Genomic DNA, 14,965 nt, shown 5'->3' with positions numbered 1-14,965 from the left:
GAAATAACTCCAGAAAGAAGGAAGGGATGGAGCCAAAGCAAAAACCACACCCAGCTGTGGATGTGACTGGTGATAGAAATAAGGTCCGATGCTTACAGCCTATTGCATAGGAATCTTGAATGTTAGGTCCATGAATCAAGGCGAACTGGCAGTGGTCAAACAGGAGATGGCAAGAATGAACATTGACATCCTAGGAATCAGCAAACTAAGATGGACTGGAATGGGTGAATTTAACTCAGATGACCATTATATCTACTACTGTGGGCAAGAATCCCTTAGAAGAAATGGAGTAGCCATCATAGTCAACAAAAGAGTCTGAAATGCAGTACTTGGATGCAATCTCAAAAACAACAGAATGATCTCTATTTGTTTCCAAGGCAAACCATTCAATATCATGGTAATCCAAGTCTGTGCTCTGACCAGTAATGCGGAAGAAGCTGAAGTTGAACAGTTCTGTGAAGACCTACAAGACCTTTTAGAACTAACACCCCCAAAAGATGTCCTTTTCATTATAGGGGACTGGAATGCAAAAGTAGGAAGTCAATAAACACCTGGAGTAACAGGCATATTTGGCTTTGGAGTACAGAATGAAGCAGGGCAAAAGCTAATAGAGTTCTACCAAGAGAATGCACTGGTCATAGCAAACACCCTCTTCCAACAACACAAGAGAAGACTACACAGGGACATCACCAGATGGCCAACACCGAAATCAGATTGATTATATTCTTTGCAGCCAAATATGGAGATGCTCTATACAGTCAGCAAAAACAAGACTGGGAACTGACTGTGGCTCAGATCATGAACTCCTTATTGCCAACTTCAGACATAAATTGAAGAAAGTGGGGAAAACCACTACACCATTCAGGTATGACCTAAATTAAATCCCTTTTGATGATACAGTGGAAGTGAGAAATAGATTTAAGGGACTAGATCTGATAGACAGAATGCCTGATGAACTATGGACAGAGGTTGGTGACATTGTACAGGAGAAAGGGATCAAGACCATCCCCAAGAAGAAGAAATGCAAAAAAGCAAAATGGCTGTATGAGGAGGCCTTACAAATAGCTGTGAAAAGAAGAAAAGTGAAAAGCAAAGGAAAAAAGGAAAGATATACCCATTTGAATGCAGAGTTCCAAAGAATAGCAAGGAGAAATAAGAAAGACTTCCTCAGTGATGAGCGCAAAGAAATAGAACGGGAAAAACTAGAGATCACTTGAAGAAAATTAGAGATACCAAGGGAACATTTCATGCAAAGATGGGCTCAATAAAGGACAGAAATGGTAGGGACCTAACAGAAGCAGAAGATATTGAGAAGAGATGGCAAGAATACACAGAAGAACTGTACAAGAAAGATCTTCATGACCCAGATAATCACGATGGTGTGATCACTCACCTAGAGCCAGGCATCCTGGAATATGAAGTCAAGTGGGCCTTAGGAAGCATCACTATGAACAAAGCTAGCGGAGGTGATGGAATTCCAGTTGAGCTATTTAAGATCTTAAAAGATGATGCTGTGAAAGTTCTGCACTCAAAATGTCAGCAAATTTGGAAAACTCAGCAGTGGCCACAGGACTGGAAAAGATCAGTTTTCATTCCAATCCCAAAGAAAGGCAATGCCAAAGAATGCTCAAACTACCACACAATTGCACTCATCTCACACGCTAGCAAAGTAATGCTCAAAATTCTCCAAGCCAGGCTTCAGCAATACGTGAACTGTGAACTTGCAGATGTCCAAGCTGGTTTTAGAAAAGGCAGAGGAACCAGAGATCAAATTGCCAACATCTGCTGGATCATTGAAAAAGCAAGCGAGTTCCAGAAAAACATCTATTTCTGCTTTATTGACTATGCCAAAGCCTTTGACTGTGTGGACCACAATAAACTGTGGAAAATTCTGAAAGAGATGGGAATACCAGACCACCTGACCTGCCTCTTGAGAAACCTATGTGCAGGTCAGGAAGCAACAGCTAGAACTGGACATGGAACAACAGACTGGTTCCAAATAGGAAAAGGAGTAAGTCAAGGATGTATATTGTCACCATGCTTATTTAACTTCTATGCAGGGTACATCAGAACTGGACATGGAACAACAGATTGGTTCCAAATAGGAAAAGAAGTATGTCAAGGCTGTATATTGTCACCGTGCTTATTTAACTTCTATGCAGAGAAATGCTGGTCTGGATGAAGCACAAGCTGGAATCAAGATTACTGGGAGAAATATCAATAACCTCAGGTATGCAGGTGACACCACCCCTATGGCAGAAAGTGAAGAGGAACTAAAGAGCCTCTTGATAAAAGTGAGAGAGGACAGTGAAAAAGTTGGCTTAAAGCTCAACATTCAGAAAACGAAGATCATGGCATTGGTCCCATCACTTTATGGCAAATAGATTAGGAAACAGTGGAAACAGTGGCTGAATTTATTTTTGGGGGGCTCCAAAATCACTGCAGATGGTGATTGCATCCATAAAAGCTTACTCCTTGGAAGGGAGGTTATGATCAACCTAAACAACATATTAAAAAGCAGAGACATTTCTTTACCAACAAATGTCTGTCTAGTCAAGGCTATGGTACTTCCAGTGGTCATGTATGGATGTGAGAGTTGGACTAAAAGGAAAGCTTAACGCAGAAGAATTGATACTTTTGAACTGTGGTGTTGGAGAAGACTCTTGAGAGTCCCTTGGACTGCAAGGAGGTCCAACCTGTCCATACTAAAAGAGATAAGGCCCTGGTGTTCATTGAAAGGACTGATGTTGAAGCTGAAACTCCAATACTTTGGCCACCTGATGCGAAGAGCTGACTCATTGGAAAAGACCCTGATGCTGGGAAAGATTGAGGGCCAGAGTAGAAGGGGGACGACAGAGGATGAGATGGTTGGATGGCATCTCAGACTCACAGGACATGAGTTTGGGTAAACTCTGGGAGTTGGTGATGGATAGGGAGGCCTGGAGTGCAGTGGTTCATGGAGTCACAAAGAGTCGGACATGACTGAGTGACTGAACTGAACTGAACTAGGTAGGTTTGGTTAAACATCACTGCAATTGCTTTTTAGCATTCGTGATAACAATAAAGTGAATAAATAAGTGGTATTCTAGAAGTTCTCTTATCATACAGTAATGTAAAAAGAACTGTTAAATGGTGGCTTAGTGCTAAATACCAAAGAAAGCTACAGTAGTATACCTGAGACATGTAACCAGGAGGAAGATATATTGGTGGCAAAGTACCACTTGGCGACATCAAAGGTACATCAGCAGGCCCTAAAAGAGAATTATTGTTAATAAAATTTTAAATAAGTTAAAAAAATCCATTTAACTTTGCACAGTGAAAACTAGTTCCAAGTGTTAACAAGTCAGACATTTTGAAACTGTGTCTTGTTTACTTACATAGGAGACTAGGTAGGAATGCAGATAAATCAATAAAAATTCATCACAAATGGTGAAATATAACCAAGGCACATAACGGGAATTGGGTGAAATTTATATCATAAAAATTTTGGCCAAATACACAGCTAGTGTATTTACTTCCAGTATAATTGTTTTTTCACTTTTCAGGTGGCGCTAGTGGTAAAGAATCTGCCTGCCAATGTAGGAGACACAGGAGACACGGGTTTGATCCCTGGGTTGGGAAGATCCCATGGAGGAGGGCATGGCAATCCACTCCAGTATTCTTGCCTGGAGAAACCCATGGACAGAAGAGCCTGGTGGGCTACAGTCCATAGGGTTGCAAAGAGTCGGACATGACTGAAGCGACTTAGCACAAACACATAGTTGTCTTTTACTTACCCATTTTACTCACCTATCATAGTTGAATGTTGAATAATAGAAGTTTTACTCTGTATCATAAAATATATTTTATAGTGATATTATATAAAAAACTTAAATCAATTTTCACATGAAGGCTTTTAGCTAATATTAGCAAAGTGAAATAATTTGGAAGGAACAACATAACATAAAGGACCCAATGCTACACAGTTCAGTTCAGTTCAGTTCAGTCACTCAGTCGTGTCTGACTCTTTGTGACCCCATGAATTGCAGCACGCCAGGCCTCCCTGTCCATCACCAACTCCCGGAGTTCACTCAGACTCACGTCCATCGAGTCGGTGATGCCATCCAGCCATCTCATCCTCTGTCCTCCCCTTCTCCTCTTGCCCCCAATCCCTCCCAGCATCAGAGTCTTTTCCAGTGAGTCAACTCTTCACATGAGGTGGCCAAAGTACTGGAGTTTCAGCTTTAGCATCATTCCTTCCAAAGAAATCCCAGGGCTGATCTCCTTCAGAATGGACTGGTTGGATCTCCTTGCAGTCCAAGGGACTCTCAAGAGTCTTCTCCAACACCACAGTTCAAAAGCATCAATTCTTCGGCACTCAGCCTTCTTCACAGTCCAACTCTCACATCCACACATGACCACTGGGAAAACCATAGCCTTGACTATGGTTGGCAAAGTAATGTCTCTGCTTTTCAATATGCTATCTAGGTTGGTCATAACTTTTCTTCCAAGGAGTAAGCGTCTTTTAATTTCATGGCTGCAGTCACCATCTGTAGTGATTTTGGAGCCCAGAAAAATAAAGTCTGACACTGTTTCCACTGTTTCCCCATCTATTTCCCATGAAGTGATGGGACCAGATGCCATGATCTTCGTTTTCTGAATGTTGAGCTTTAAGCCAACTTTTTCACTCTCCTTTTTCCCTTTCATCAAGAGGCTTTTTAGTTCCTCTTCACTTTTTGCCATAAGGGTGGGGTCATCTGCATATCTGAGGTTATTGATATTTCTCCCGGCAATCTTGATTCCAGCTTGTGCTTCTTCCAGCCCAGCATTTCCTCATGATGTACTGTGATACCTTATATTTGTACCAGGTATTCTCACTTATTCTCACTATCTTAAAGACACATTGCATAGGAAATAAAAATACAACACAGAATAGAGGCATTTATATGTCATCATTCTTTTGTTTATCTGAAATTATTATAATTAGTGCTTAGTTGTAAAAATATATGTGGCTTTCAAGGCTTAGAATGGTAATTTGCTGTTAATAAGGGGGAAAATAATAAAGATGAGTTTATGGTAAACTGTATATAGCAGCCATATGGAACCCAATGCTAAATGATGTTTCTAAGCATTTTGAGACATAGCTCAAAATCACCTTCAGATGAAAAATAATTGGCATAAAACCAGAAACAATCACTGCACTTTGAAATAATTAATAGTAAATCTTAAAAATTTTTTTTATCATTTATTTATTTATTTTAGCTGTTCTGGGTCTTTGTTGCTATGCAGGCTTTTCTCTAGTTGTAGTAAGCAAGGTCTACTCTATAATTGAGGTGTGTGGGCTTCTCATTGTGGTTGCTTCTCTTGAGCACAAGGTCTAGGGTGTGCAGACTTCAGTAGTTGCAGCACACGAGCTCTAGAGCACAGGTTCAGTAGTTGTGGTGCATGGGCTTAGTTGCCCTGTGGCATGTAGGATCCTCTGGGGCCAGGGATTGAACCTGTCTCCTGCATTGGAAGGCGGACTCATTACCACTGAGCCACCAGGGAAGTCCCAGTAAAAAATATTAAATGAAGTAAATATTTATTAACTTTGTACTACTACTGAAATAATTCTGTGTGCTGCACATTTGCTATATACACATGTATATAGATATCAAACTTTTAATAGTTATATATAAATAATTTCCCCCTTCTTATACATTTTTCTATCTTAAATGTTTAGTGTAGTGCTGGAATGGGCTTCCTAGGTGGCTCAGTGGTGAAGAATCTGCCTGCAATGCAGGAATTGCAGAAGCAGGTTCGATCCCTGGTTAGGGAAGATCCCCTGGAAGAGGGTATGGCAACCCACTCCAGTACTCTTGCCTGGAGAATCTCATGGACAGAGGAGCCTGGTGGGCTACAATCCATAAAGTCATAAAGAGTTGGACATGACTGAAGCAACTTAGCTTAGTGGTGGAATAGGCTAGGCATTAATGAAATACTTGTTGAATGTATGAATTAATGAGTTGTCTGAAGCACTCACCAGTCTCCTATCAGAGGATAGTCTAAAACTATCAGTGGTTGTTCAGTTCAGTTCAGTCACTCAGTCATGTCCGACTCTTTGCGACCCCATGAATCACAGCACACCAGGCCTCCCTGTCCCTCACCAACTCCCAGAGGTCACTCAGACTCATATCCATCAAGTTGGTGATGCTATCCAGCCATCTCATCCTCTGTCGTCCCCTTCCCCTCCTGTCCCAAATCCCTCCCAGCCTCAGGGTCTTTTCCAATGAGTCAACTGTTCGCATGAGGTGGCCAAAGTATTGGAGTTTCAGCTTCAGCATCAGTCCTTCCAATGAACACCCAGGACTGATTTCCTTTAGAATGGACTGGTTGGATCTCCTTGCAGTCCAAGGGACTCTCGAGTCTTCTCCAACACCACAGTTCAAAAGCATCATTTCTTCGGCACTCAGCTTTCTTCACAGTCCAACTCTCACATCCATACATGACTACTGGAAAAACCATAGCCTTGACTAGACGAACCTTTGTTGGCAAAGTAATGTCTCTGCTTTTCAGTATGCTATCTAGGTTGGTCATAACTTTCCTTCCAAGGAGTAAGCGTCTTTTAATTTCATGGCTGCAATCACCGTCTGCAGTGATTTTGGAGCCCCCCAAAATAAAGTCTGACACTGTTTCCACTGTTTCCCCATCTATTTCCCATGAAGTGATGGGACCAGATGCCATGATCTTTTATGAATGTTTTATGAATGTTTTATGAATGTTGAACTTTAAGCCAACTTTTTCACTCTCCTCTTTCCCTTTCATCAAGAGGCTTTTTAGTTCCTCTTCACTTTCTGCCATAAGGGTGGTGTCATCTGCATATCTGGGGTTATTGATATTTCTCCTGGCAATCTTGATTCCAACTTGTGACAGTATACAGCCTTGACATACTCCTTTTCCTATTTGGAACCAGTCTGTTGTTCCATGTCCAGTTCTAAGTGTTGCTTCCTGACCTGCATACAGGCTTCTCAAGAGGCAGGTCAGGGGGTCTGGTATTCCCATCTCTTTCAGAATTTTCCACAGTTTATTGTGGTTCACACAGTCAAAGGCTTTGAGTAGTTCCAAAATCTGGACTTTTTCAAATGTAATTCTTCAATTAATTGTTAATTTTTATAAGTACTTTACATGAAGGTCTGTATTAACACTAGCAAGATGAGTCCTGGTTGCTCTGTTGATATTATGCTCCTATGAGAAGTATATAAACTTAAGAGCACTCAATATGGCTCAAACAAGAAAGGATATTAGGGGATTAGATTACTAGTAAAATCATCTCACACTAATATTTAAATTCACCTCTATTTGATATCGAACAACATACATACTTTTACTGACCTTGAATATTTTGAATGCTCCCATCGTTGGACTTGATGGTGAGGATCTCCCCAGGGTTAACGTGCACCAGTATAATCTAGAAATAAACCATTCTTTAATGGCATATTTTCTATTAATCTATGAAAAAATCATCATTATCTTTTTGAAAAAAATATTCAAAATCACTAATTGGGGTCTCAAAATTCTCAAGGAGTAGAGTACAACTAGGCACTAAGTAAGAGCAGGTCCTCCCTCACCCAAGTAAAACTTAATATAATAGGATCATAGGAAATAGGTTTATTGAGATGGAGGACACAAATTCCATCCCTCAAAAAAAAAAAATTCTGCAAAACTATAAAAAACAGAAAACTAAACTTATCTGAAGGAAAAGTTCAGACATACTTGTTGTACCCAGTATTGAGGACAAGAAGGCCATCTGGTATATCTCTTGGGATGAGTCATCATTTGTGAATAATTAGTAGTACACTGTGTTCCAACAGTGGTATCCAGATAACTCTCCATCTAGTAAAAAGTAATTTTAATTTTAATAAGGTCATTTTTATACTGGCTGCTTTTGACATGTCAAAGTGATAAGCTAGAAGTATAATATTTGCTCATTTTTTTAAGCTCTGAAGAAAAACAGAGACCTTTTCACATTCAGTTCAATTCAGTTCAGTCACTCAGTCGTGTCCGACTCTCTGCGACCCCTCTGGACTGCAGCATGCCAGGACTCCCTGTCCATCACCAACTCCCAGAGTTTACTCAAACTCATGTTCATCGGGTCAGTGATCCAACCATCTTATCCTCTGTCATCCCCCTCTCCTCCCGCCTTTAATCTTTCCCTGCATCAGGGTCTTTTCCAGTGAGTCAGTTCTTCCAATCACGTGGCCAAAGTCAGGTGGTCTGGTATTCCCATCTCTTTCAGAATTTTCCACTGTTTATTGTGATCCCCACAAAGGCTTTGGCATAGTCAATAAAGTGGAAATAGATGTTTTTCAGGAGCTGTCTTGCTTTTTTGATCCAGCGGATGTTGGCAATTTGATCTCTGGTTCCTCTGCCTTTTCTAAAACCAGCTTGAACATCTGGAAGTTCACAGTTCACAGTATTTTGGAAGCCTGGCTTGGAGAATTTTGAGCATTACTTTGCTAGTGTGTGAGATGAGTGAATTTGTGTGGTAGTTTGAGCATACTTTGGCATTGCCTTTCTTTGGGATTGGAATGAAAACTGACCTTTTCCAGTCCTGTGGCTACTGCTGAGTTTTCCAAATTTGCTGACATATTGAGTCAGCACTTTCATAGCATCATCTTTTAGGATTTGAAATAGCTCAACTAGAATTCCATCACCTCCACTAGCTTTGTTCATAGTGATGCTTCCTAAGGCCCACTTGACTTCACATTCCAGGATGCCTGGCTCTAGGTGAGTGATCACACCATCGTGATTATCTGGGTCATGAAGATCTTTCTTGTACAGTTCTTCTGTGTATTCTTGCCATCTCTTCTCAATATCTTCTGCTTCTGTTAGATCCCTACCATTTCTGTCCTTTATTGAGCCCATCTTTGCATGAAATGTTCCCTTGGTATCTCTAATTTTCTTGAAGAGATCTCTAGTCTTTCCCATTCTATTGTTTTCCTTTATTTCTTTGCACTGGTCACCAAAGAAGGCTTTCTTATCTCCCCTTGCTATTCTTTGGAACTCTGCATTCAAATGGGTATAGCTTTCCTTTTCTCCTTTGCTTTTCACTTCTCTTCTTTTCACAGCTATTTGTAAGGCCTCCTCAGATAGCCATTTTGCTTTTTTGCATTTCTTCTTCTTGGGGATGGTCTTGATCCCTGTCTCCTGTACAATGTCACAAACCTCTGTCCATAGTTCATCAGGCACTCTGTCTATCAGACCTAGTCCTTTAAATCTATTTCTTACTTCACTGTATAATCAAAAAGGATTTGATTTAGGTCATACCTGAATGGTGTAGTGATTTTCCCCTACTGTCTTAAATTTAAGTCTGAAATTACATTACATATGTAGATGACTTTTCTTCAGTAGATTATCTTAAATGGGTGAATCCTAAATCTGAATCACACCCCCTTTCTTTCTGGAGATCAAGTCTGTGGGTAGATGTCATTGTTGCTCAAAATGATACTTTTAAATATTAGCAAGTTGAACTTACAGCTATGAATGACTATGAAGGAAGTTGAATCTGCTTTAGAGTCATATTTAAAATCATTCAACAGAATAAACTCTGGGTCGTATAACTTTAAGACACATTTCCAGGACTTCTGAGCCTACCAATAAAGGCTACAAAAGAATCTAAATCCACACTAAAGGAGGTTATGTGGGACCTAAGGTAGTGTTAAATATCACTCAAGCAATGTTAAGAAGATAAGTAGATGTTGATAAAAAGACTAAAAACTTGCAAAGTAAGTGACCAGTCATTAAAAGTGACACAGTTTTTCTAAATAAAAGCTAATACTGAATTCAATAAAAATTTGAACAGTTTTAATGAAAAAAAAAAAAAAAAAAAGCAAAACTACCCTTACCTGATGTATAGGATCTCCATTGATCAGTGGAGTTAAAAGAGGCATTTCAGTAAGAGTAGATGCAAGCCCATGTTCAGTCATGTCTAAAAAGTTTGGATTTCACAAAAAGTGATGTTTCTAAAAAGGAAGCGAAAACTTAGATTAATCAAATTAAATCACAGTGATTTTAAATGACAAAACCTGATAAAATATTCCTAGGAAAATCCATCAAATAATTTTTCTCTCCAGAAATGTTTACTTAACTGAAATTGTTTTATGGCAACATTTCAAAATAATCATTTGTTTTCATAAATGAAAGAATAGTGTTAAGAGTAGAGCTTTGAGTGTTCACTCTTCACTCATTAAATAAAGATAGCTGCATTTTACAGTGTGAAGAATGATTTAAACAAGTTATTGGTCATTTGATTCACTCAGATCAAGTTCAGTTAATTTCCAATCTATGATAACTGCCAAATAAGACTTCATATTGCGTAGAAGGCTTTAAAAATTAACTAGATACCTTTTAAAATGATAGGACCATAGATATTTATCTTAACTGTTTCAGATACTAAAATCAAGTATCTTAAACATGGCTCAAAGCTTTAAATCCAAACCTTTAAACTTAGAATACTTTCCAGGTTCAAATACTTCATGTGTAGATGGAACCAAGTGATAAAATATGGTGTAACAGTCCAGATCCTTGGGTCCATATACACCTGGACAAAAATCAGAAAGAAAAATGTGATGTTTTTGAAGGTGGAGAAAGAGGATACTCAAGAAGAAACCTCTTGGAGCTAGGCAAGTTCTCCAAATGAAGTGTGTTGCTGTGGTTCTACATCTCCATGGTAACTACTGATGCAAAAGAATTTTCACTATGTCAAAATTCTAGTCACTGCTTACATCATTTCCTTACCAAGTTTTTCTTTCTTTCTTTCTTTTTTTTTTTTTTAATGCAGTCTTTGGAGACTTTTTACTTGTGAATATAGCTTTCCAAAAATGAAAGATTTAAAGAAGTATGGAATGCATCTAGCAGGAAAATGCATATATTCTCTTAGCTTAGGATTATAAGAAATAGTTACAAACTTAAATACTACTCAACTGTGAAAAGCAACTTAGACTGAACTGAACTGATGGAGATAAATGGCTTGGTAATGAATCAGGAAGAAAGAGGGAGGACGAGATAACTGCCCTCCCCACTGGAAATCAGGCAGCCCCAATTACAGAACCAGAATGGGACTACAACACAGCTAAAGGAAGATGGGATCAGAGTCATTTTGTCAGATGTATTCTTGAAGGACTCAGGCAGGCACATGCTAAGCCTTTCAGTTCAGTTCAGTTGCTCAGTCATGTCCGACTCTTTGTGATCCCATGAATTGCAGCACGCCAGGCCTCCCTGTCCATCACCAACTCCCGGAGGTCACTCAAACTCATGTCCATTGAGTCAGTGATGCCATCCAGCCATCTCATCCTCTGTCATCCCCTTCTCCTCCTGCCCCCAATCCCTCCCAGCATCAGAGTCTTTTCCAATGAGTCAACTCTTCACTTGAGGTGACCAAAGTATTGGACTTTCAGCTTTAGCCTCAGTCTCTCCAATGAACACCCAGGACTGATTTCCTTTAGAATGGACTGGTTGGATCTCCTTGCAGTCCAAGGGACTCTCAAGAGTCTTCTCCAACACCACAGTTCAAAAGCATCAATTATTCGGCACTCAGCTTTCTTCACAGTCCAACTCTCACATCCATACATGACCACTGGAAAAACCATAGCCTTGACTAGACGGACCTTTGTTGGCAAAGTATTGTCTCTGCTTTTGAATATGCTATCTAGGTTGGTCATAACTTTACTTCCAAGGAGTAAGCATCTTTTAATTTCCTGGCTGCAATCACCATCTGCAGTAATTTTGGAGCCCGGAAAAATAAAGTCTGACAGTGTTTCCACTGTTTTCCCATCTATTTCCCATGAAATGATGGGACCAGATGCCATGATCTTCGTTTTCTGAATGTTGAGCTTTAAGCCAACTTTTTCACTCTCCACTTTCCCTTTCATCAAGAGGCTTTTTAGTTCCTCTTCACTTTCTGCCATAAGGGTGGTGTCATCTGCATACTTGAGGTTATTGATATTTCTCCCAGCAATCTTGATTCCAGTTTGTGCTTCTTCCAGCCCAGTGTTTCTCATGATGTACTCTGCATATAAGTTAAATAAGCAGGGTGACAATATACAGCCTTGACGTACTCCTTTTCCTATTTGGAACCCATCTGTTGTTCCATGTCCAGTTCTAACTGTTGCTTCCCAACCTGCATATAGGTTTCTCAAGAGGCAGATCAGGTGGTCTGGTACTCCCATCTCTTTCAGAATTTTCCACAGTTTATTGTGATCCACACAGTCAAAGGCTTTGGCATAGTCAATGAAGCAGAAATAGATGTTTTTCTGGAACTCTCTTGCTTTTTTGATGATCCAGCAGATGTTGGCAATTTGATCTCTGGTTCCTCTGCCTTTTCTAAAACCAGCTTGAACATCTGGAAGTTCCCAGTTCACATATTGCTGAAGCCTGGCTTGGAGAATTTTGAGCATTACTTTACTAGTGTGTGAGATGAATGCAATTGTGTGGTAGTTTGAGCATTCTTTGGCATTGCCTTTCTTTGGGATTAGAATGAAAACTGACCTTTTCCCGTCCTGTGGTCACTGCTGTCTTTTCCAAATTGCTGTCCTATTGAGTGCAGCACTTTCACAGCATCATCTTTCAGGATTTGAAATAGCTCAACTGGAATTCCATCACCTTCAGTAGCTTTGTTTGTAGTGATGCTTTCTAAGGCCCACTTGACTTCACATTCTACTATGGCAAATTGACAAACATAGAACAGGAGGAAAAGGAAGCTCCTGGTAAATTCCTAGATAGACTGGGAGAAGCCCTTCTCAGATTCCCTGAAATTGATCCCGAAAGTGAAGAGGAAAAAGAGATCTTAAAAGATAGATTTCTCACTTAGTCCGCTCCAGATATCCACCATAAGCTCTTAAAACAGGCGTATGGACCAAATTAGTCTTTAGATACTTCGTTACAACTGGCTCAGACAATCTATTATGGTAGGGAATATAAGAAAAAGAAAAAAAGACAAAAAAAAAAAAGACAAAGAAACAGGCAGAAGCCTTCACAATGGCTATGAAAACCATTCTTAAACAGCCTGAAAAAAATGCCCAGTGCGACCCAGGTAAAAAGAGATGGGCTTGCTGTTACTGTAGAAAGGAGGGACACCTCAAGCGGGATTGCCCTCAGGCATCCAAGCCGCCCCCCAGCTCCATGTCCAGTCTGCAAAGGACCACACCGGAAGAGAGACTGCCCCCAGAGGCGTAGGTCTCCGGGGTGGGACTCTCAAGGCAATCAGGACTGAAGGTGCCCGGGGTTCTACACACAAGCTCCCATCCTAATTACACCTGAGGAACCTCGAGTATTAATAACTGTGGGAGGCCAATCCATCAATTTCCTTTTAGATACTGGGGCAACTTACTCTGTGCTTACTGAAGCCCCTGGCGCACTTTCTTCCTGATCCGCTTCCGTAATGAGACTGTCTAGATGAGCCAAAAGATATTATTTCAGTTATTCTTTAAGTTGTAACTGAGATTCTGTGCTATTTTCACATGAGTTTCTGATTGCACCAGAGTCTCCCTCACCCCTTTTGGGGAGTGATATACTGAACAAGGTCCATGCCTCTGGTTTCATGAATATGGAGCCCTCCCTTTCTCTCCCTTTAATTGAACAAAATGTAAATCCTAGAGTGTGGGCTGATGAAAGATCTGTGGGTCGAACACAAAATGCTATTCCTGTAGTTGTCAAGCTCAAAGACCCACACTTATTTCCACATAAGAAACAGTATTCACTAAAACCTGAGATTAAAAGAGTTAAAACTCATCATCAAAAATTTAAAGGAACAGAGACTATTAATTCCCTTTAACAGTCCATCCAACACTCCTATTTTAGATATAAAAAAATCAAATGATAAATACAGACTAGTTCAAGATTTACAAATAATACATGAGGCTGTAGTTCCTTTACACCCTGTAGTGCCTAGTCCTTATACTCTATTGTCTAAAATTCCTGAACGAGCTAAAATATATCTCAGTAATTGATTTGAAAGATGTTTTCTATTCAGTGCCTTTGGCGGAAAAAAGTAAATTTCTACTTGCCTTTTAAGACCCTACACAGCCAGCTTCTGTTAACCTGGACAGTTTTGCCCCAGAGATTTCGTGACAGTTCTCACATATTTGGACAAAGTTTGTAATGAGATCTACAAAACTTTAATAATTGTGAAATAGTGGTGTTACAATATGTAGATGATATTCTGCTCTGTGCTGAGACAGAAAAAGCTTATTCATGAGCCTCAAAAGATTTCTTAAGCTTTCTGACAGGCTGCGCTTACAAGACATCAAGAGAAAAGGCTCAGCTTTGTCAACAATCTGTTAGATATCTGGGCCTAATCATATCAAAAGAGACTAGGGCCATAGGCTCTGAGAAAATTCAACCTAAACTAAATCATCCCCTACCTATGACTTTAAGACAACTGAGAAGATTTTTGGGAATCACAGACTACTGTCACATTTAGATTCCAGGTTATGGGGAACTTGCCCTGCCTTTATATAAACTTATAGCTGAGACTCAGCAGGCCCAAACCGACAAACTGGTTTGGGCTCCAGATACTCAAAAGGCTTTTAAGGTTCTTCAGACTGCTCTCCTATAAGCTCCCACTTTGAGCTTGCCCACAGGGTCAAAATTTAATTTGTCACTGAAAGAAAAGGTATGGCCTTAGGAATTTTGACACAACCCTGAGGGCCTCACCAGAAACCTATTGCTTATCTAAGCAGAGAATTAGATATAATTTCACGTGGGTGGCCCCACTGCCTAAGAGTAATTGGGGCAGTGGCCTTATTAGCACCTGAAGCTTTAAAAATAATTAATGGATGAACCCTTACTGTACTGACTTCTCATGTGAGTGGAATCTTAAACTCTTAGGGTTAATATTTGGATGCCAGACAGTTGGCTTCTTATATCAGTCATTGTTGTTAGAAGGACCAGTAACTAAGCTTAAAGTTTGTGGAAATTTAAATCCTGCCACTTTCCTTCCTGAGAAGGA

At 40.0% G+C, this 14,965-nt stretch overlaps 1 protein-coding gene across 1 annotated transcript in view; it reads right to left on the bottom strand.

The window, feature by feature from the left end:
* Positions 1-9,944, bottom strand: part of LOC129640091 (fibronectin type III domain containing protein 3C1-like) — a 75,223-nt gene extending 65,279 nt beyond the window's left edge. Inside the window, exons 1-4 of the mRNA XM_055565333.1 lie at positions 9,864-9,944; positions 7,732-7,851; positions 7,351-7,426; positions 3,175-3,251 (exon numbers count right to left, since the gene is read on the bottom strand). Coding sequence (XP_055421308.1) covers positions 3,175-3,251; positions 7,351-7,426; positions 7,732-7,851; positions 9,864-9,944 — 354 coding nt within the window. The remainder of the gene's footprint in view (positions 1-3,174; positions 3,252-7,350; positions 7,427-7,731; positions 7,852-9,863) is intronic.
* Positions 9,945-14,965: the final 5,021 nt, after the last annotated feature.

The sequence above is a fragment of the Bubalus kerabau genome, chromosome X (genome assembly GCF_029407905.1).
Source record: "Bubalus kerabau isolate K-KA32 ecotype Philippines breed swamp buffalo chromosome X, PCC_UOA_SB_1v2, whole genome shotgun sequence".
NCBI lineage: Eukaryota > Metazoa > Chordata > Mammalia > Artiodactyla > Bovidae > Bubalus > Bubalus kerabau.
The sequence above is the reverse complement of the archived record's forward strand: the minus strand, read 5'-3'. Positions and strand labels throughout refer to the sequence as shown.